Source organism: Thamnophis elegans, chromosome 13 (genome assembly GCF_009769535.1).
Source record: "Thamnophis elegans isolate rThaEle1 chromosome 13, rThaEle1.pri, whole genome shotgun sequence".
Classification (NCBI taxonomy): Eukaryota; Metazoa; Chordata; class Lepidosauria; order Squamata; family Colubridae; genus Thamnophis; species Thamnophis elegans.
In genome coordinates this window covers 4,387,136-4,409,599 of record NC_045553.1, presented here as the reverse complement: position 1 = coordinate 4,409,599, position 22,464 = coordinate 4,387,136, and the positions used below count along the sequence as shown (strand labels likewise).

The 22,464-nt window shown below is 48.1% G+C and overlaps 1 protein-coding gene across 1 annotated transcript in view; it reads left to right on the top strand.

The window, feature by feature from the left end:
• TBC1D10A (TBC1 domain family member 10A) overlaps positions 1-21,648 on the top strand; it is a 41,797-nt gene extending 20,149 nt beyond the window's left edge. Inside the window, exons 2-9 of the mRNA XM_032229422.1 lie at positions 2,164-2,263; positions 5,227-5,334; positions 7,166-7,272; positions 10,748-10,862; positions 12,464-12,529; positions 13,297-13,486; positions 15,693-15,847; positions 19,357-21,648. Of these exons, the coding sequence (XP_032085313.1) occupies positions 2,164-2,263; positions 5,227-5,334; positions 7,166-7,272; positions 10,748-10,862; positions 12,464-12,529; positions 13,297-13,486; positions 15,693-15,847; positions 19,357-19,743 (1,228 nt within the window). The 3' untranslated portion in view covers positions 19,744-21,648. The remainder of the gene's footprint in view (positions 1-2,163; positions 2,264-5,226; positions 5,335-7,165; positions 7,273-10,747; positions 10,863-12,463; positions 12,530-13,296; positions 13,487-15,692; positions 15,848-19,356) is intronic.
• Positions 21,649-22,464: the final 816 nt, after the last annotated feature.

Below are 22,464 nucleotides of genomic sequence, written 5' to 3'. Positions count from 1 at the left end.
GACTTCGTTTGTCGGAAGCCTGTGGGGATTAGGTTACAAATGGCGATCGCGGGACCATGGGGATGCTCGCGACGGTTCCACCACAAATGCGCGCACAACAAAAGCGCGCCTGACTAAACCGCGGTGTCTAAAGCGCGGTGACAAAACCGCGCGACGAATGAGCGACTAATTAGCCCTAAAGCGCGCCGACAGAAGCGCGCTGTAACGTAACCCTAACCCTAAACCTAACTGTAAATCTTACCTTAAATGAAATCGCGCTTCTGTCGGCGCGCTGTTGTCGGCGCGCTTTTGAAATCGCGGTTTTAGCGCCGCGCTGTTGTCGGCGCGCTTATGACATTCGTGCTTTTGACGGGTCATGGCTCGCGACGGTCGCAAGTATGCAAAACAGTCCTAGCTTGGTTATTTGCACTGCTTTTTGTGACTTCGAATGTTCGCTCAATGAACAGTTGTAAGTCGAATTCTCCTTGTGCTTCCTTTTTTTAAAAAAAATGCCTTCACATTTTCTCTCTCCGGCTTCTGAAAACATACCGTATTTTCCCGAAAGTAAGACAGGGTCTTATTTTCTATTGATCCCCCCCGAAATAAGCGCTTGGCCTTATTTTTGGAAAGGTCTTATTATTTTTGAGGTGCAGGAAGTCCATGGTCACCTCATGGCTGCTGCTGCGTTGCGGTATTTTCAGGGAGGGCTTATTAGTGTATGCGCTCAAAAGCCCCGATTGGGCTTCTTATCCAGGGAGGGCTTATTTTCAGGGAAGCGGAATAGCTGCAAGGAGATTGCGTAGGAACGAGATGGACTCAGTGGCCCTGGAATGTGCTTAGTCTGCCGGACGGTGCTTTGCTCTTTGAATCTTGGGCCAGATAACAACAACGGGGTTTGCGGTGGGCATGGGAAGGGGGCAAATCCCTTTTGCTATATTAAAGGTGTAGTCCTTACCATGTTTCCCTCAAATTACGACATGTCCTGATAATAAGAGCATGCCATGTTTTTCCTGTGGGCAAAAATATACGCCCTCCCCCAATAATAAGGCCCCTGAACAACCCCCCCTCCAACCGGGCAGAGCGCCACTCACCAACCTAGCGATATCCCGAAGACGCAAAGCTGCAGGAGCCGGGGGAGGCGGGGGCAAAAGCGTTCACATTGCTTGACGCCTTTGGGATACTGCTAGGTTGGTGGGTGGCGCTGTGCCCAGCTGGAGCGGGAGGGGGTTGCCGGGCAGCTGCTCTCATGAGCCACCCAGCAACACCCCTTTCCAGCCGGGCAGAGCGCCACTCACCCACCCAGTAATATCCCAAAGGCGCTAAGCTGCGTGGCGCTCTGCCCAGCTGGAAAGAGTGGTTGCGCGAGCTTGCGTGGCTCCCAGCCTCAACATGCCCAGCTCTCTTTGCAGAGCCGGGCCAGGGCGCCACCGCCGCATCCCTGCTGCCGCCGCCGTCATACTCCGAGCATAACCGGCTTCCAAACTCCGGAGATCCGCTGCCGAGTCTTCCGGCAGCGACCCCTCTGGGACTACGCTCTATGGTTGTGGGCTGGCTGTTCGAGGTCTCTGGTAGGCGGCGGCGGGACAGTGGCGGCGTCCTGGCCCAGCCCTGCAGGGATTCAGATTTAGTTTATTTGTATGCCGCCCTTCTCCGGGAGGGACTCAGGGCGGCGATCAACTCAGAAGGGAAAAAGGGGACACAGACACAATGCACGTAGTTAAAAGGAGGAGTTGGGCATGGTGAGGCAGGGAGGCCCATAAGCTGGAGGCAGAACAAGTGCTCGCGCAACCTCTCTTTCCAGCTGGGCAGAGCGCCACGCGGCTTAGCGTCTTCGGGATATTACTGGGTGGGTGAGTGGCACTCTGCTCAGCCGGAAAAGGGCGTTGTCGGGCGGCTGCTCATGAGCGTGGTCACCTCCTGGCGGCTTTGTTGCGCTGTTGCCAGAGCGGAGTTTTGTTCAGTAGATACGTTCTTATTGTATCCAGAGATAGAAATATCTGCGTCTCCCTAGGATCGAACCCATAGCCTCCTGATTGTGAGGCCAGAGCGCCACCTCTAGGCCGCCACACCACTCCCAGCATCTTCAGCAAGCTATGTTTTAACTATATATCCTGGCTTAGTCTCTGCGTCCTTAAGAGCGAGGTTCTCCGTGCAAGGCGTAACTTTTTGTCCCTTCCGCCGCAGGGTGCAGGAGCTCCCGTTGGAGGTGCTGAGGCAGAGGGAATTGAAATGGCTGGACATGCTGAACAACTGGGACAAGTGGATGGCGAAAAAACACAAAAAGGCAAGTCAACAACATTGAAGTGTTGCCCGGCCACTGGCACCCTTCCTTCCCTCTCCTCTGGGCGCCCGAATCGCTTCTCTGCCCTCTTCGTCCTTGCTCTCATCTCATGGACTTCTAGTCAGTGGCTAAGACGTTAAGCTTGTTGATCAGAAAGGTCGGCAGTTTGGTGGTTCGAATCCCTAGTGCTGCCTAACGGAGTGAGCTCCCGTGACTCGTTCCGGCTTCTACCGACCTAGCAGTTCGAAAGCAGGTAAAAAATGCAAGTAGAAAAATAGGAACCACCTTTGGTGGGAAGGGAACAGCGTTCCGTGCGCCTTCGGTGTTCAGTCATGCCAGCCACATGACCACGGAGACGTCTTGGGACAGCGCTGGCTCTTTGGCTTTGGAACTGAGATGAGCAGCGCCCCCTAGAGTCAAGAACAACTAGCACCTATGTGCGAGGGGAACCTTTATTTTAGCCTTATTTTATATTATAAACTAATCACAAAAGAAAAGCAAATTGCCCTAGACTCTAGAAAGAGTGCAGAGAAGAGCAACAAAGATGATTAGGGGACTGGAGGCTAAAACACATGAAGAACAGTTGTAGGAACTGGGTAGGTCTAGTTTAATGAAAAAAAGGACTAGGGGAGACATGATAGCAGTCTTCCAATATCTCAGGGGCTGCCCCAAAGAAGAGGGAGTCAAGCTATTCTCCAAAGCACTGAAGGCAGGACAAGAAGCAATGGGTGGAAACTAAGAGCCAAGGTGGCGCAGTGGTTAAATGCAGCACTGCAGGCTACTGCTAGATCAGCAGGTCAGCGGTTCAAATCTCACCGGCTCAGGGTTGACTCAGCCTTCCATCCTTCCGAGGTGGGTAAAATGAGGACCCAGATTGTTGGGGGCAATATGCTGACTCTCTGTAAACCGCTTAGAGAGGCCTGAAAGGCCTATGAAGCGGTATATAAGTCTACTGCTATTGCTATTGCTATTGCAATCAAGAAGAGAAGCAACTTAGAACTGAGGAGAAATTTCCTGACAGTGAGAACAATTAATCAGTGGAACAGAAGTTGCCTCCAGAAGTTGTGAATGCCCCAAGACTGGAAGTCTTTAAGAAAAGGTTGGATAGCCATTTGTCTGAAACGGTATAAGGTTTCCTGCCTGGGTGGGGGGTTGGACTAGAGGACCTCCAAGGTCCCTTCCAACTCAGCTATTGTATTGTATTGCCCCAAACGAGAGAGAGAGAGGGGGGGAGGGAGAGAGGGAGGGAGAGAGAGGGGGAAGGGAGGGAGGGAGAGAGGGAGGAGGGGAGGGAGGGGGAGAGAGGGAGGGATGGAGGGAGGGGAGGGAGAGGGGAGGGATAGAGAGAGGGAGGGAGAGAGAGAGAGAGGGAGAGGGAGAGGGAGGGAGGGAGGGAGAGGGAGGGAGGGAGGGAGAGAGAGAAAGAGAGAATTGGGAAAATGTGACACTGATTTGCTTTTACTTTTTTTATTGAAAAGTTTTAATAAATTTTACAAACATTTCCCCTTCCCTCCCTCCACCCCAACCCTGCCACCCCTCCCTGCCCCCAACCTCCCAGAGCAAAATACAGGGTATAAACATTTAACAATCATACACTAACATAAGCTAACTAACTATAACATCCTCCCTCCCTCTTGTGCTTTAACTCCCCTTTTATTAAGCTAAATTTGGAATAAATTATAACATTCACTGTTCATTCATAAACTAATTGAAGTTCCTTAGTCCAGTGTTTACTTTGAATGTAGTCAATCCATCTTCTCCATTCCAGCTGGTATTTCTCATCTGAATAATCTTTCCAATATACTGCAATTTTAGCCATCTCTGCTAAGTTTACTACTTTTAACGTCCATTCTTGAATAATAATTCTTCCTTCTCCCAGCAATCTTGTTGCCATTATTAAATTCAGAATCAAGTTACTCTATAACTGTGCAGTCTGTAATTATACCTAGCAAAAAAAACTGAGAAGTGAACTTTATCCTCTCTTTATTTTTTATTTTTATTTTTTTTGAAATATACTTTTTTTTATTTTCCATTTTCATAATGTATAATCACATGTATACTATTACATAGCCCATATCCTATTGTATTAAGTAGTAATTACATCAGTTCCTCTTGTCATCAACGCCCAGAAAGATAAAAACCCATTATTCTGCTCTCCATACACCTCTTTCTTCTACCTCTCTCCTACCTCCTTTCTTCCCTCCATCATCCTTTTCTACTCTACTTCCCCTTCCTTTCTCCTTCTCCTCTCTCTACATTCCACTCCTCCTTATCCTCCTCATCTTCCCCCCTTACCCTCTCTCCTATCCCTCTCTTCCCATCTTTCTTCTCTCTTATGTTTCTCACTCTTCTTCTCATTGGTGTATTTCAGCTTCTGAGCAAACTCCATTCTATGTTGATGGTATTTATGCTTCCATATCAATATACTTAACGTATCTTAGTTTTAAAGAAAAAATAAGAGAAGACAGTATACATGTGCAATCATATTACTTTAAAATCTAACACCCCTCGTCAAGCCTAATATACATTCTCCCCCCAAACTTCCCTCCCCCGATTTCCCAGAACCCATACACGGTATAAATCTTTAACAAAAACAGTCTAAAACAGTGTTTCTCAACGTTGACAACTTGAAGATGTCCGGACTTCAACTCCCAGAATTCCCCAGCCAGCGAATGCTGGCTGGGGAATTCTGGGAGTTGAAGTCCGGACATCTTCAAGTTGCCAATGTTGAGAAACACTGGTCTAAAATATGTTGGAAAAAAGAATAGAAAATTGATAACATCTTTACATTGAACTTAAAAAGAACTTTATCCTCTTTTTAAAAGTATTTTAAATAATCCACCATATTTTAATCCACAAGGCTTTAGCTTTTTTACAAACCCTTTTACTTTTAAAAGTGTGTGTTTGTGTGCGTGCATGCGTTTCAGCCCTGCCGCTCATCCGTGCCCCCTTCTCTCCTTTTCCAGATCCGTCTGAGGTGCCAGAAAGGAATACCCCCTTCTCTACGTGGCCGGGCGTGGCAGTACCTTTCGGGGGGCAAAGTCAAGCTGGAACAGAACCCTGGACGGTTTGACGTAAGGCGCTTTGGCGAATGAAAAGAAGGAGGTGGTGGGGGGGGGGGAAGGTTCGGCAGGTAGTCCTCAACTTAACGACGGTTCATTAAGTGACCGAAGTTGCGACGGCACCGGGAACAGGGACTCGGGATGGTTTCTCACGCTTAACGACCGTTGCAGCATCCCCGCAAGGGCCACGTGATCGGAATTCGGACGCTTGGCAACTGACTCGCATTTACGACGGTTGCAGTGTCTCGCGGTGGGGGGTGGGGGAGTTAGGCCTTTTGGGACCTTCTGTCAGGCGAAGTCAAGGGGGAGGCCAGGTGCACTCAGCAGGCGGGTTGCTAACGTATCGGCTGCAGTGATTCGTTTATCAGCCGAGGCAAAAAAAAAAGTCGTAAAACAGGGCAAAGCTCACTTAAATGCCTCACCTAACGACAGAAATCTTGGTCCCAATTGCGATCGTAAGTCGAGGACCACCTGACAGTAAAGGTGTTCTATTCTATTCTATTCTATTCTATTCTACTCTATTTATTCTATTCTATTCTCTATTCTATTTTCTATTTTATTCTCTTTATTCTCTTTCTATCCTATTCTCTCTTTATTCTATTCCATTCTCTATTCTATTATTCTATTCTATTCTATTCTTTTTATTCTATTCTCTATTCTATTATTCTATTCTATTCTATTCTTTTTATTCTATTCTATTCTCTATTCTATTATTCTATTCTATTCTATTCTTTTTATTCTATTCTATTCTCTATTCTATTCTATTCTCTATTCTATTTTCTATTTATTCTATTCTGCTATTCTATTTATTCTATTCTCTATTTATTCTATTCTATCCTCTATTCTATTCTCTATTTATTCTATTTTATTCTATTTATTCTATTCTCTTTCTATTCTATATTTATTCTATTATATTTTGTATCCTATTCTCTATTTATTCTATTCTATTTTCTATTCTATTCTCTATTCTATTCTCTATTCTATTCTCTATTTATTCTATTCCATTCTCTATTCTATTCTTTCTATTGTATTCTTTCTATTCTATTCTATTCTCTATTTATTCTATTCTATTCTCTATTCTATTTTCTATTTATTCTATTCTCTATTCTATTTATTCTGCTATTCTATTCTCTTTCTATTCTATTCTCTATTTATTCTATTCTCTATTTATTCTATTCTATTCTCTATTCTATTCTCTCTTTATTCTATTCTATTTTATTCTATTTATTCTATTCTCTTTCTATTCTCTTTCTATTCTATTCTATTCTCTATTTATTCTATTATATTTTGTATCCTATTCTCTATTTATTCTATTCTATTCTCTATTCTATTTTCTATTTATTCTATTCTCTATTCTATTTATTCTATTCTACTGTTCTATTCTTTCTATTCTATTCTCCATTCTATTCTATTCTCTATTTATTCTATTCTATTCTCTATTTATTCTATTCTCTTTCTATTCTATTCTATTCTCTATTTATTCTATTCTATTCTATTTTCTTTCTATTCTATTCTCTTTCTATTCTATTCTATTCTCTATTTATTCTACTCTATTCTCTATCTATTCTACTCTATTCTCTATCTATTCTATTCTATTCTATTCATTTGTTCTGTTTCGTTCTGTATTTTCCCCACCCTAAAATTGCAGGACTGTTCCACCTACTTCGTTGTTAACGTTTTCCTTCTTCCCATGCCTGATGTTTCGATGCTCTTAAATCTCGTAATCCTTTCGTACTGTTATTGATGGCCTGGGGGGGCCTCCCAGAGTCGCTTGGTAGTGAGAAGGAAGAGCCCTACATTTCCTAAAGAGACCAATGAAGCTCTCATTCCTTTGGGTTTGCAGGAGCTGGACCTGGCTGTCGGGGAGCCCAAGTGGCTGGACGTGATTGAGCGCGATCTCCACCGCCAGTTTCCATTCCACGAGATGTTTGCTGCTCGAGGAGGCCACGGGTAAGTGGCTCTGCCCACCCCCTGCCTTTCGGGTTAACACGGGGGGAGGGGTCCTTTCCACTCTAGCATCGTGGCCTGTGGCCTCAGACCTCAGGACTGTGGCTGGGCCTTCAACTTTCCTGTCTGCGTGGCAGGCAGCTGTTAAAGCTGCAACTGAGTCGGGCATGGGGCAGGAAGAATAGAGCTGCCTCCCTCCCTTCTCTTTCCTCCTCTCCTCTCCTCCCCTCCCTTTCGTTCCTTCATTCCCCCTTCTTCCCATTCCTATCTCCTTCCTTCTCTCTTCCTTCCTGTTTCCCCTCCCTCCCTTTTTTCCTTCTCTTTCCTCCTCTCCTCTCCTCCCCCCCTTTCCTTCCTTCATTCCCCCTCCTTCCCATTCCTATCTCCTTCCTTCTCTCTTCCTTCCCTTCCCGTTTCCCCTCCCTCTCTTTCTTCCTTCTCTTTCCTCCTCTCCTCTTCCCTTCTTTCCTTCTTTTCCCCTCCCTCCCATCTCCTTTCTTCCCTTCCATTTCCCCTTCCCTCCCCCTCCCTTTCTACCCTCCCTCCTATCTCCTTCCTCTCTTCCTTCCCTTCCTCTTCCCCTTCTCCTTCCCCCTCTCCCTCCCTCCTATCTCCTTCCTCTCTTTCTCCCCTTCCATTTCTCCTTCCCTCTCTCCCTCCCTCCCTCCTATCTCCTTCCTTTCCTTCCCATTTCCCCTCCCTCCCTTTCTTCCTTCTCTTTCCTCCTCCCCTCCCCTCCTCTTCCTTTCCTTCTTTTCCCCTCCCTCCCTCCCATCTCCTTTCTTCCCTTCCATTTCCCCTTCCCTCCCCCCTCCCTTCCTACCCTCCCTCCTATCTCCTTCCTCTCTTCCTCCCCTTCCCCTTCCATTTCTCTTTCCCTCTCTCCCTCCCTCCTCCTTCATTCCTTTCCTTCTCCTTCCATTTCCCGTTTCCCCTCCCTTCCTTCTCTTTCCTCCTCCCCTCCTCTTCCCTTCTTTCCTTCTTTTCCCCTCCCTCCTATCTCCTTTCTTCCCTTCCATTTCCCCTCCCCCTCCCTTCCTACCCTCCCTCCTATCTCCTTCCTCTCTTCCTCCCCTTCCCCTTCCATTTCTCCTTCCCTCTCTCCCTCCCTCCTATCTCCTTCCTTCCTCTCCTCTTTCCCCTTCCCGTTTCACCTTCCCTCCTTCCTGTCTCCTTCCTTTCCTTCTCCTTCCATTTCTCCTTCCCTCTCTCCCTCCCTCCTATCTCCTTCCTTCCTCTCCTCTTTCCCCTTCCCGTTTCACCTTCCCTCCTTCCTGTCTCCTTCCTTTCCTTCTCCTTCCATTTCCCGTTCCCTCCGTCCCTCCCTTGATCGTGTCCTCTAACTCGGGGGCAATTCAGGACGGATGAAAAGGAGAGATGGTTTTGCCCAGCTTATCGAGTATTGGAAATGGCAAGCCAAGGATTTAGAAAGCAGCTTATGCAAATGCATAGCTGTTGAAACTGTCCCGTTACTAATCTCCTTTTCATAACTGGAGGCATCGAGTCTTTTAGTGTCATTTGTAGAAACCCAAGCAAAGGTATGCAATTGTGTTCTTAGTGTCTTGGTTGCTTAACAAAATAACAGAGTTGGAAGGGACCTTGGAGATCTCCTAGTCCAACCCCCTGCTCAAGGCAGGAGATCTTATACTGTCCTGGTTAAATGGCGAGGTTGGAGCATTCACAACTTTTGGAGGCAAGTTGTTCCACTGATTAATTGTTCTGACTGTCAGGAAATTCCTCCTTAGTTCTAAGTTGCTTCTCTCCTTGATTAGTTTCCACCCATTGCTTCTTGTCCTGCCTGAAGGCGCCTTGGAGAATAGCTTGACTCCCTCTTCTTTGGGGCAGCCCCAGAGATATTGGAACTCTGTTGTCATGTCTCCCCTAGTCCTTCTTTTCATTAAACTAGACATACCCAGTTCCTGCAACCATTCGTCCTATGTTTGAGCCTCCCGGCCTTTGATCATCTAAGATAGATTCAGATTAACAGAGTTGGAAAAGACGTTGGAGGTCATCTAGTCCAACCCTAATCCTCTTTGTTGCTCTTCTCTGCACTCTTTCCAGAGTCTCTACATGTTTTTTTACACTGTGGCAACCAAAACTGGATGCAGGATTCCAAGTGTGACCTTACCAAGGCATTATAAAGTGGTATTAACTCTTCACGTGATCTTGATTCTATCCCTCTGTTGATGCAGCCTAGAACTGTGTTGGCTTTTTGGAGCAAATTGTTATTCCTTCCCCTGTGTTTTCTTCTCGTCTGCTTGCTCTGGATTTTAGATTTGTAGGTAGGAAGGTAGGTAGGTAGGAAGGAATGTAGGTAGATAGAGAGGTATGTATGTATGTATGTATGTATGTATGTATGTGGGTGGGTGGGTGGGTGGGTGAATGGATGGATGGATGGATGGATGGATGGATGGATGGATGGATGGATAGATAGATAGATAGATAGATAGATAGATAGATAGCGTAGAGATAGATAGATAGATAGGGTAGAGACAGACAGACAGACAGACAGATAGATAGATAGATAGGGTATAGATAGATAGATAGAGAGAGAGAGATATGGTAGATACGGTAGATATAGATAGATACAGTAGCGATAGATAGATAGATAGATAGATAGATAGATAGAGAGAGAGAGAGAGAGAGAGAGAGATAGATAGATAGCGTAGAGATAGATAGATAGATAGATAGGGTAGAGACAGACAGACAGACAGACAGATAGATAGATAGATAGGGTATAGATAGAGAGAGAGAGAGAGAGAGATACGGTAGATACGGTAGATATAGATAGATACAGTAGATATAGATAGATACAGTAGCGATAGATAGATAGATAGATAGAGAGAGAGAGAGAGAGAGAGAGAGATAGATAGAGATAGATATGATAGAGATAGATAGATACGGTAGATACGGTAGATAGATAGGGTAGAGATAGATAGATAGATAGATAGATGATAGAAAGAAAGAAAGAAAGAAAAGAAAGAAGAAAGAAAGAAAGAAAGAAAGAAAGAAAGAAAGAAAGAAAGATACGGTAGAAAAATACAGTAGACAGACAGACAAATAAACAGGGATGGAAACATGTGTTCAGGCAATGCACAAGCCCATTAAACTGTGGAACTGATGGGAAAGCGTTTTCCGTGGCGGAACATTTGATCCTGCAATTCTCTGATTGAATTCCGATGGACGGAAAGTTCTTCTCAGCGAGGCTTTGTACAGCTCTGGTCAATGCCCCTTTTGTGAGAGGCATCTTTGAGGCTTGACCTCATCCCAAGATTTGCGGGTGGAACGGGCCTCGTTCTCTCAAAAGGCTGGAAATTTGCAGATCTACTGAGGTCCGAAAGGTTGGGGGACCCCTGAACTAAACTTCAAACTCCCCGGCGGACAGTCTGAACTCAACTTGTAAATGGTTCTGTCTGATCTTTCCCTCCTTTCCCTTCAATAATTTGCTTTTTTTCCCCACCTTTCTTCCCCTCTACAGGCAACAAGATTTATTCCGGGTCCTGAAAGCCTACACTCTGTATCGGCCGGAGGAAGGGTACTGCCAGGCCCAGGCGCCCATAGCTGCGGTGCTGCTGATGCACATGCCCGCCGAGGTGCGCTAGAATTCTTCTTACGGATGCTCCGTCCCGGGTCTTCTCCCTCTGGACGTGGCCTTCCTATTGCTCTTCCTCTGGCTGGGCTAGGCTGTAGTAGCCTCTATCGAGTTGTTATTCTCTCCCGCTGAGAGTAAAAATAGCCGGGACTGGATTTCCTGCTGTAAAAATAAAAGTTGGAGGAGTGGGTCTCCTGCTTGAGCAGGGGGTTGGACTAGAAGACCTCCAAGGTTCCTTCCAGCTCTCCTGTCCTGTCCTGTCCCCTCCTCTCCTCTCCCCTTTCCTCTCCTCTTCTGCATTCTATTCTATTCCTATTTTCTATTCTCCTCTCCTATTCTCTTCTTCATTCTCTTCTTTCTATTCCTATTTTCTATTCTCCTCTCCTATTCTCTTCTTCATTCTCTTCTTTCTATTCCTATTTTCTATTCTCCTCTCCTATTCTCTTCTTCATTCTCTTCTTTCTATTCCTATTTTCTATTCTCCTCTCCTATTCTATTCTGCTCCTATTTTCTATTCTCCTCTTATATTCTGCATTCTATTCCTATTTTCTATTCTCCTCTCCTATTCTATTCTGCTCCTATTTTCTATTCTCCTCTTCTCTTCTGCATTCTATTCCTATTTTCTGTTCCCTTTTCTCTCTTCTCTTCTGCATTCTATTCCTATTTTCTATTCTCCTCTTCTATTCTGCTCCTATTTTCTATTCTCCTCTTCCCTTGTATTCTGCGTTCTATTCCTATTTTCTATTCTCCTCTTCTGCTCCTGTTTTCTATTCTCCCCTCCTATTCTCTTCTTCATTCCCTTCTCTCTATTCCTATTTTCTATTCTCCCCTCCTATTCTATTCTGCTTCTATTTTCTATTCTCTTCTATTCTGCATTCTATTCCTATTTTATTTTCTCCTCTCCTCTTCTATTCTGCATTCTATTCCTATTTTCTATTCTCCTCTTCTCTTCTGCTCCTGTTTTCTATTCTCTTCTCCTATTCTCTTCTGCTTCTATTTTCTATTCTCCTCTTATATTCTGCATTCAATTCCTATTTTCTATTCTATTCTCCTCTCCTATTCTGCTCCTATTTTCTATTCTCCTCTTCTCTTGTATTCTGCATTCTACTCCTATTTTCTATTCTCCTCTTCTCTTCTGCTCCTGTTTTCTATTCTCCTCTCCTATTCTCTTCATTCTCTTCTCTCTATTCCTATTTTCTATTCTCCCCTCCTATTCTATTCTGCTTCTATTTTCTATTCTCTTCTACTCTGCATTCTATTCCTATTTTCTATTCTCCTCTTCTCTTCTGCATTCTCTTCTGCTCCTATTTTCTATTCTCCTTGCCTATACCCTACCCTATCCACAGTAGTCCTCAACTTAAAACCACAGCTGAGGCCAACATCTTCATCGCTAAGCAAAATTAGACTTAGCAGTTAGTTGAAGTCCACACATCTTTCAAGTTGTCAAGTTTGAGAATTGCTCTCTTTCCTCTCCTTCAGGACAAACTCAATTATGTTGGACTAATAATATTTTCTTCTCTCTCTCTCTCTCTCCCTCTCTCTCTCCCTCTCTCTCTCTCCCTCTCTCTCTCTCCCTCTCTCCCTCTCCCTCTCTCTCTGCAGCAAGCGTTCTGGTGTCTTGTGCAAATATGTGAGAAATATCTTCCTGGCTACTACAGCGAGAAGCTGGTGAGTGTTTCCTATAGACCGGGGTGGGGTGGGGTGGGGTGGGGTGGGGTGTCGGGTCTCCAATTTGACAGCTTTTAGACTTGTGGACTTCAACTCCCAGCATTCCCCACCAAAAAGTTCACAAGTCTTAAAGTTGCCGAGTTGGGAGACCCCTGCCTCAGACCCTGATGGAGGTGTGCTTGTTTCAGAAGAGCGAGGAAACAGTGCGGGAATGGGTTGTGTCAGACCTGCCCCAACTTGGTCCCTTAGCAAAGGAAGACCCTTGATTCCATTTGTAGCGAAAGGCATACTTTTACCAAGAGCCAGGTGGATTACAGTACAGCAAAGCCAGAACTGAAGTTCGCGCGCCAAAATTGCCCTGTTAACCTTTCCCCATCCAGTTCCTCTCCTCCCCTGGCCCTGTATTGTCCAATTATATTTGAGTAACCAAAAAAGAACAATACTTGTAGCTCAGGGTTGAAATGAGGGGGGTCTTTGGTGCTCTGAGATTGCTTGTTTTCTTGAGGACGTTTCATGACCCTAAGTAGGTAACGTCATCAGGGCTAGTGCTATATTTGAGCAATGGTCTTGCTTTCTTCTCCCAGGTTTATGACCTTGAGGCTTTGCTTCTTCCCATCAACGTTAGTTTCACTTTCCCCTCCCTCCCGTCTCCCTCTAGCGAAGGTAGTTCATGGCAGATTGACAGCTGGCGAACGTGGCCGAGACAGAGTCAGCCCTCCTGCTCAGCCCGATCCAAGACCTTCCCTTCTCTTTCTCCTTCCGCGCAGGAGGCCATCCAGCTGGACGGCGAGATTCTCTTCTCGCTGCTGCCGAGAGTCTCCCCACCGGCTTACAAGCACCTCAGCAAGCAGAAGATCGACCCCATCCTGTACATGACGGAGTGGTTCATGTGTGCCTTCTCAAGGACCCTGCCCTGGAGCTCCGTGCTGAGAGTCTGGGATATGTTCTTCTGCGAAGGTACTGGGGGGGGGGGGGGGGGCTTCTTCCAGTCTTTGTGGTGGGCTGGGGACGGGACGTGTTCCAGCCCCATTTGGGAGATGCCTCTGGAGGAGGTTGCTTCTCGGTGTTCTCGGTGTTCAGCATTGCAGCCATGACATCTGGAAGGCCACAATGAGACTAATTGCTGGGGCCTGTTCGCTCCGCTTTTATTCCCTCTGGGAGGGGCCATTCACCATCCACCTGTGGCCTCACTCCCGAGTCGACCCCTGTTCTTTAGCTGTTCCCTTCCTCTGGCAATTCTGCACCTGTGCACACTGGAAACAGGCTCCAGCTGTTCTTCTGCCTCACTGCTGTCTGAAGGCAGCTGATAACTGGCATACGGCCCTGGCCCCCTCTCTGCCTCCAACGCAGAGCCCTCGTCCGAGCCTTCCCCAGACTCCAGGACCGGCCCAGGTTCCTCCCCAACCCTCCTCACTCTCTAAATCGGCTGCCAGCTCCGCTGGCCACTGGCGAGCCACAACAGCCCTCTGGAACTCCCCACCTGTTGTCTCCAGGTGTCCCAGAGAGCCAAGGTGTCTCCTCTGCCAATCCTTCCCTCCCTGATCTCAGTTGCTGTCCCGGACAGATTCCAGTGGGGAGTGACTCTGCCCTACTTCTTCGTGCGCTGGCCCTTTTCCGGCCTCTGCCCTGTGGCTTTTCCCTCTGCCCAGCTGGCCACGCAGACGCGTAAATCCCCTGGAGCTGCAAATCTAGGTCAGCAAAGCATTGAGGATGTTATTGAGCGCCAACTTTAGCAAGCAAGCAGGAAACTTTGGGACAGCGGCAGTGCCCCCTGGTGGCTAGCGTTGTAGTTGCAGTTTTTAACAAAGTAACAGAGATGGAAGGGACCTTGTGGGTCATCTAATCCAACCCCCCTCCCAAGCAGGAAACCCTACACCATTTCTGAGAGATGGCAGTCCAGTCTCTTCTTGAAAGCTTCCAGGGATGAAGCTCCCACAACTTCTGTTCCATGGGTTGATTGTTCTCACTGTCAGGAAATTCCTCCTTATTTCCAGGTTGAATCTCTCCTTGGTCAGTTTCCATCCATTCTTCCTTGTCTGGCCTTTGGGGCCTTTGGAAAATAGCTTGACCTCCCCTCCTCTCTGTGGCAGCCCCTCAAATATTGGAAGATGCTCTCATGTCTCCCCTGGTCCTTCTCTTCACTAGACCAGCCATGCCCAGTTCCTGCAACCGTTCTTCTTATGTTTGAGCCTCCAGGCCTTTGATCATCTTAGATAGATTCAGATTAGCAGAGTTGGAAGGGACGTTGGAGATCATCTAGTCCAACCCCCCACCCAAGCAAGAGACTCTACACCTTTTCTGACAGATGGCAGTCCAGTCTTTTATTTAAAGCTTCCAGGGATGAAGCTCCCACAACCTCTGAAGGCAACTTCTGTTCCATGGGTTGATGGTTCTCATTGTCAGGAAATTCCTCCTTATTTCCTGGTTGAATCTCTCCTTGATCAGTTTCCATCCATTGTTCCATGTCTGGCCTTCAAAGATGCTTTGGAGAATAGCTGGACCCCCTTCCTCCCCTCTGTGGCAGCCCCTCAAATATTGGAAGATGCTCTCCTGTCTCCACTGGTCCATCTCTTCCCTAGACTAGCCATGCCCAGTTCCTGCAACTGTTCATCATATGTTTTGGCCTCCAGTCTCCTCATCCTCTTTGACCTTGGAGGTCTTCTAGTCCAACCCCCTGCCCTATCAAGACAAGTGGCAGTTCACTTTCTTCTTGAAAGCCTCCAGTGATGGAGCACCCACAACTTCTGGTGGCAAGCAGTTCCACTGGCGAACGTTAAGAAGCTTCTCCTTAATTCCAGGTTGCTTCTCTCCTTGACTAGTTTCCATCCATTGCTGCATCTCCTGCCTCCCTGGGTGCTTTGGGGAATAGCTTGACCCCCCCCCCTTCTTCTTTTGAGCCTTAAATTTTGATGGCAACCATCTCTGAGTACATGCCAGTTGCCAAGCTTCTGAATTTTGATCACGTCTCTATTGGGGATGCTACAACGGTCGTAAGTGTGGAAAAACAGTTATAAGTGTGGGAAAAACAGTCCCAGGTCTCTTTTTCCCCCCAGAGCGCATTGTAACTTTGGTGACTAAATGAGTAGTTGTAGGTTCGAGGACTAGCTTGAAAGGGATGGGATTTAAACGTTGTTACCTTCCATTTCCCGTCCTCTCTTCACAGGCGTCAAGATCATCTTCCGAGTGGGCCTTGTCCTCCTGAAATACACCTTGGGTTCCTCAGAGAAGTTGAGATCCTGCCAAGGGCAGTACGAGACGATGGAGCAGCTGAGAGCACTGAACCCCAAAATCATGCAGGAGGCTTTCCTTGTGCAAGAGGTAAAACTGGTTCAGCCGGATGCCACTCTCCTCTTCTGTTATAGCTAGACGTCGGGTGCAAAAACCCAGGAGTCAGGAGTAGGGTGTGTATGTATATATGTATCTATTAGATTTTTGTATGTATGTATATATGTATATGTGTGTGTGTGTATATATATATATGTGTGTGTGTGTGTGTGTGTGTGTGTTTGTTGCATTTTTGCTCATGTTGTGGTCATCCCCAATCATAATTATTTTATGTTTTCTGTATTTTTTCAAAAATATTTTCCGAAGGTCTTAGGCGACCCCTGTGAAAGGGTCTTTGACCCCCCAAAGGTGTCCCGACCCACAGTTTGAGAACCATTGCTCTAAACCACAAGCTCTCCTCCCTGATCAGCTGAGCCAGAGGAAGGAGTGTTTTGTCAAAGCACCCACATGTGGGAGGGAGCATGCTGCTTCCCTTTGGCCTTGATTGATTGATTGATTGATTAGCCTATAGGCCATATCAATTTACAAATTCAGACACATATTACCAGTAAAATTCTAAACAAACAATTTAAAATGAGAGTAGGGTAAAATAGCAATAGCACTTATATCTTCACGGTGCTTTCACAGCCCTCTCTAAGCACTTTACAAATGCAGCCTCTTGCTCCCCAACAATCTGGGTCCTCATTTGACCCACTTTGGAAGAATGGAAGGCTGAGTCAGGAGAAAGAAAGAGAGAAAGAAAGAAAGAAAGAAAGAAAGAAAGAAAGAGAAAGGAAGGAAGGAAGGAAGGAAGGAAGGAAGGCCAATAGCAATAGCTCTTAGACTTATATATCACTTCATAGTGCTTTTACAGCCCTCTCTAAACAGTTTACAGAATCAGCCTTTTGCCCCCAACAATCTGGCTCCTCATTTTACCCACCTTGGAAGAATGGAAGGCTGTCAGGAGAAAGAAAGAAAGAAAGAAAGAAAGAAAGAGGAAGGAAGGAAGGAAGGAAGGAAGGCCAATAGCAATAGTCCTTAGACTTATATACCACTTCATAATACTTTTACAGCCTTCTCTAAGTGGTTTACAGAGTCAGCCTTTTGCCCCCAACAATCTGGGTCCTCATTTCACCAACCTTGGAAGGAGGGAAGGCTGAGTCAACCTTGAGCCAGTCAGGACCGAACTCCTGGCAGTCGGCAGAAGTAACCTGCAGTTCTGCACTCTAACCACTGCACCACCATGGCCCGCCCTTCCTTCCTTCCTTCCTTCCCTCCCTCCCTCCCTCCCTCCCTCCCTCCCTGGGTTTTTTTTTTTTTTTTGGGGGGTATTTATTATACATTTATAGGCCGCCCTTTTCCCTGAGGGGACTCAGGGCGGCTTACAGTAAAAGGGGAATGGGAGTGTAGGATAAATAAAAAAAAAAAGTGCGAACGAGAATAAATTAAACAGTAAAACACAACATTCACTCGACATTCGGGAGGGGCGAAAGTAAAACTTATCCCCAGGCCTGACGGGCTAGCCAGCTCTTGAGGGCTGTGCGGAAGGCCTGGACGGTGGTGAGGGTACGAATCTCCACGGGGAGATTGTTCCATAGCGTCGGAGCCGCAACAGAGAAGGCTCTCCTCCGCGTAGTCGCCAGTCGGCACTGACTGGCGGATGGAATACGGAGGAGGCCTACCCTGTGCGATCTGATGGGACGCAGGGAGGTAATTGGCAGAAGGCGGTCTCTCAAATAGCCAGATCCACTACCATGGAGCGCTTTATGAGTGGTGAGTAGGACCTTGAAGTGCACCCGGAGATCGACAGGTAGCCAGCGCAGCTCACGGAGGATCGGTGTTATGTGGGCGAACCGTGGTGCGCCCACAATCACTCGCGCGGCCGCATTCTGGACTAGCTGAAGTCGCCGGATGCTCTTCAAGGGCAGCCCCATGTAGAGCACGTTGCAGTATTCCAGCCTAGAGGTCACAAGGGCACGAGTGACTGTTGTGAGGGCCTCCCGATTCAGGTAGGGCCGCAACTGGCGCACCAGGCGAACCTGGGCAAATGCCCTCCTGGTCACAGCTGAAAGATGGTGGTCGAAACTCAGCTGTGGATCCAGGAGGACTCCCAAGTTGCGGGCCCTGTCTGAGGGGTATAAATTTTGTCCCCCCAAACTGAGTGATGGTACGTTGGTCAAATTTTTGGGAGGAAAACACAACAGCCACTCGGTCTTGTCTGGGTTGAGTATCAGCTTGTTTGCTCTCATCCAGTCTTTAACGGCTTCTAGACCCCGGTTCATCACGTACACCGCTTCATTGAGTTGGCACGGGGCGGACAGATACAACTGTGTATCGTCCGCATATTGGTGGTATTTTATCCCGTGCCTCCGAATGATCTCACCCAGCGGTTTCATGTATATGTTAAATAGCAGGGGCGATAAGACCGAACCCTGCGGCACCCCATAAGTTAGGGGCCTCAGGGACGATCTCTGCCCCCCTACCAACACCGACTGCGACCTGTCCGAGAGGTAGGAGGAGAACCACTGCAAAACAGTGCCACCCACCCCTATCTCCCGCAGTTGTCGCAGAAGGATACCATGGTCGATGGTATCGAAAGCCGCTGAGAGGTCAAGGAGAACCAGGATGGAAGCGCGGCCTCCATCCCTAGCTCTCCAGAGATCATCGGTCAATGCGACCAAAGCGGTTTCTGTGCTGTAACCGGGCCTGAAGCCAGACTGGAAGGGGTCTAGATAGTCAGCTTCCTCCAAGGTACGCTGAAGCTGGAGGGCCACCACCTTCTCTACAACCTTCCCCACAAAGGGGAGGTTGGAGACTGGACGGTAGTTATTAAGGACAGCTGGATCCAAGGACGGTTTCTTCAGGAGGGGTCTCACCACCCTCCCTCCCTCCCTCCTCTTCCTTCCTTCCTCTTCCTTCCTTCCCAACTTAGCACTTAAGACTTACAGACCACTTCGCAGTGCTTTACAGCCCTCTCTAAGCGGTTTACAGAGTCAGCCTCTTGTCCTCCCAACAATCCGGGTCCTCGTTTTACCCACCTCGGAAGGACGGAAGGACGAGTCAACCTTGAGCCTGGTGAGATTCGATCTGCCAAACTGCAGCTAGCAGACAGCTGAAGTAGCCTGCAGTACTGCGCTCTTAACCACTGTGCAGCTATACAATAATTAGAGGATGAAATACGTACAAGAATTGAATACATAAATATATAAAGCAGAATAAAAGTAAAATTATATTTCATAGCTAGAGGGTTTTTTGGAAAAAGACTAGTCAGCCACCAGTTTGAAAAGGTCTAGAGCAGTGTTTCTCAACCTTGGGGACTTCAACTCCCAGAATTCCCCAGCCAGCTATGCTGGAGCAGGGGGTTGGACTAGAAGACCTCCAAGGTCCCTTCCAGCCTTAGGATTCTCTGATTCGACATCCTTAGAAGAATAGGGAACTGGACATGTTTTGGGAGGGAAGCTTGGGGCGGATGAGTTATTTACATGCTGGCATCAGTGTTTCCGGCGTCTGTCCAAGTTTGGGGAAACCACCTGGATGCCCACCTCTTTTTTTGTTCCTCCAAGGTCATAGAGTTGCCAGTGACGGAGCGCCACATCGAGCGGGAACACCTGATCCAGCTGAAGAAGTGGAAGGAGACCCACGGAGAGCTGCAATGCAAGTGCCCTCCCCGCTTCCACGGCGCCAAGGCCATCAGGGACTCTGAGCCGTACCCCCACGGAGCCCTGGAGCCCTCTCCTTCCATCATCCTGCCCCCCGGGGCCACCCTCTCCCCCAAGGGCCGCAAGAGCAAGCCGCGGAAGGGCGCCCCCAAAGGGCCGGTAACCGCCGGCCACCAAGCCAACGGCCCTCTCCCCGAAGAAAACGGATCTTTGCTGGAGCCCGACTCTTCCCCTCTCCATCGGTCCAAGGAGAGCCTTAGTTCCCAGGAGAGCGAGGACACCTATCTGTAGGGGTGGGGATTGCACTTTCTAGATATATCGCGCGCACACACACACACACACACACACACACACCCCTCTCCCTTCTCCCAGACTGTCCCAGTGAGACTCTCTTGATAGGAAAAGGGCAGCTGGGTTTGTATGGAGGGGGGAGAGCAATTTGTCGGAAGGCAGGCGGGTAAGTATTAGGCCTTCCGATGGCCGAAGGAAGGAATCCTGTATGAGTTTGGCACCCCTGGTTGGAGTGTCTCTGCTGTCCTCTGCTCTGGCGGGGGGAGACATTCTCGAGGCCTGGGGACCACTGAGGTGCCCCCCTCCCTTTGCTTCAGGGGAAAAGGTTAGATTGGCCAGAATCACACAGGTATAGAAACATAGGAAAGGGAGGTGGGCTACCTATAGATCACTAAATTACAGGTGTGGGTTTGGCTCAGTCTAGGAATAAATGGAGGCCGTCCCTTTAACTCTGACCCTGCCCTCCTCTTCCTCGGTGGGAGGAAGGGCAAAAAGCTCCTTGATTCCTCTCCCAGGGGGCGGGGGACTGTGTCCCACTTTCCCTGCGTCTAATTGCCCTTCACCCTCGAGTCTTAACATTCCACCCTCGATCCACCCGTGAGCGGAGAACCTGTTGGTCTTCTCTCTCAGATGCTACTACCTCTCGGCCCCTCTCTGGCGACTTCCAAAAACCTACCACCGGCTCTTGTCACAACCAAGCCCAAGCGATGGGAGCTGTAGTCCCATCCGGAGCTTCACCCCAGCAACAAGGTTCTCCAGACGCGACCGTCACCTTGGCGCCCCGGTTAGGGGGGCGGGGAGCTCTAAGTTGAGCGGACGGAGTTAGGCGGGGGGGGGGGGACCCTAACTCCCTGCCTCGTTCTGTCTCGTTGCGCAGGAAGAATTTTGACTTGGCGGCCCTGTTTGTCCTTCCGCTCCCCCGCGCGGCCCACCGCGGGACCCATTTCCGCTCGCAGAGACGGCATATCCAAGGCGCGAACGCTTCTCTCCTCGGGGCCGCTGCTCAAAGTCAGCCCGCTAAAAAGAATTCCTTTCCTGCTTTAGCCACGGCGTCTTGTTTTGTGTGACCAAATCCCCCATATGCTGTACGGACCAGAAATGCTGATTTCCTCCCCCGCCGCTACCCGCCCCCCCTGGTTCTGGACCAGAAGGAGCGCTGGCCGAACATTCCGATATTTGCATATGATTTTTTGCAAGCGGTTTCAGCTGCCCATCCTCTCCTCTCTCATTCCAGCGCTGTGGTTTTTCTCTTTTTAAAAAGCACTCCGTTTTCCAGGACACTAAAAAAATCCCCCCTTTATTATTATTATTTTTGCTCCCACCCGTCTTTAGCCAAAATGGCGACAAACTTGGCTGGCCTCTCGTTTTGTTGGGGGCAACTTTCCCCAAGTTACAACTGAGTTGCTCGGAGTGGCAGAAAACCTCTGGCTCCATCCCTCCGTGATGCTAAGGCCCCTCCCTAAAACGACGTGGAAAATATTAACGTCTAGGGGTTGTTATTTTTTTAGCCTCTTGTTAGCCATCCGGCTTTCCTTTTTCTTTATTTCCCCAGCACACACAAGAGTTTAATTTTTGCAGGAAGCCAAAGTTGGGGTGACGGGAGCGTCCGTGGTTTATTAAGGAGGTGCAGGAAGACCCTCCCTCCCCCAACTTCCCCCTCCCCTTTTGTGGCATAAACTTGGTTAGTTAGGGGAGGCGCCAAGGAACACTTAAAAAAATAAAAAGAAATTCTTGGCGTAAACAAAAATGTATATTTGGGGAGGAGTGCTACACACTGTTTCCTTCTCCTGCACCAGATGACGGCCGATGGGTAGGATTCAATGTATGTGGATGACGATTATTTTTTAAATCAATTGCTGGAACTGTTTTGTACCAAGAGGCGAAATAAAACCGGAATTATGTAAATCTTGTGTGCGATTTGACTGGGATGCCGAGGAGGGGGAAAGGGGGTGTCAATTTTGGGGAGACCCAAACGAGGAAGGCCCCTTTTCTAATTGACGGGTGTTATGAAGAGGCCAAAGTTTTGGGGTGCCGCAGCTCGCTTCCCGAGAAGTTATTCACGACCTCAAAAGAAACCCTCTGGAACTTGGGTGGCATAGCTGAGCAAAGAAGACATCACTAAATTCACATTCAGGCCGTGCTTAACTGTTGTGGCCCTCCAGGGACCAATAGAGCTGGTGGCAGATTCGGACAGTGAGGAGGTTGGGGAGGGACCTGGGCCAGTCCTGGAGTCTGGGGAAGGCTCTGAGGAGGGCTCTGTGTTGGAGGCAGAGAGAGGACCAGGGACATCTGACAATTATCAGCTGCCTTCAGAGTCAGACAACAGTAAGGCAGAAGAACAGCTGGAGCCTGTTCCCAGTGTGCGCATGCGCAGAGTTGCCAGACGAAGGGAAGAGCTAAAGAACAGGGGTCGACTTGGGAGTACGGCCACCGGGGGAATGGCCCCTCCCAGAGGAAATAAAAGCGGAGCGACGGGAGTGGAGTTTGCAGGAGGCCATTAGTTCGCTTCATTGGTTCGTGACTCTCCGAGGCTCCTTGCCAAGTTCTGCAGAGATCGGCCTGGCAGCTCTCCAAGCCAGATAAGGTCTGTGACCGTAAATCCTCCCTCGAAAGACTTTGCTGGATGTGAATGAGCAGAATTCATAGTCAATTCGTAAAAGGGGTTTTGGTTGGGACAAGGAGTTGGCTTCAGGCTCTGGTGAAGCCGAAGAAATGGCTCCC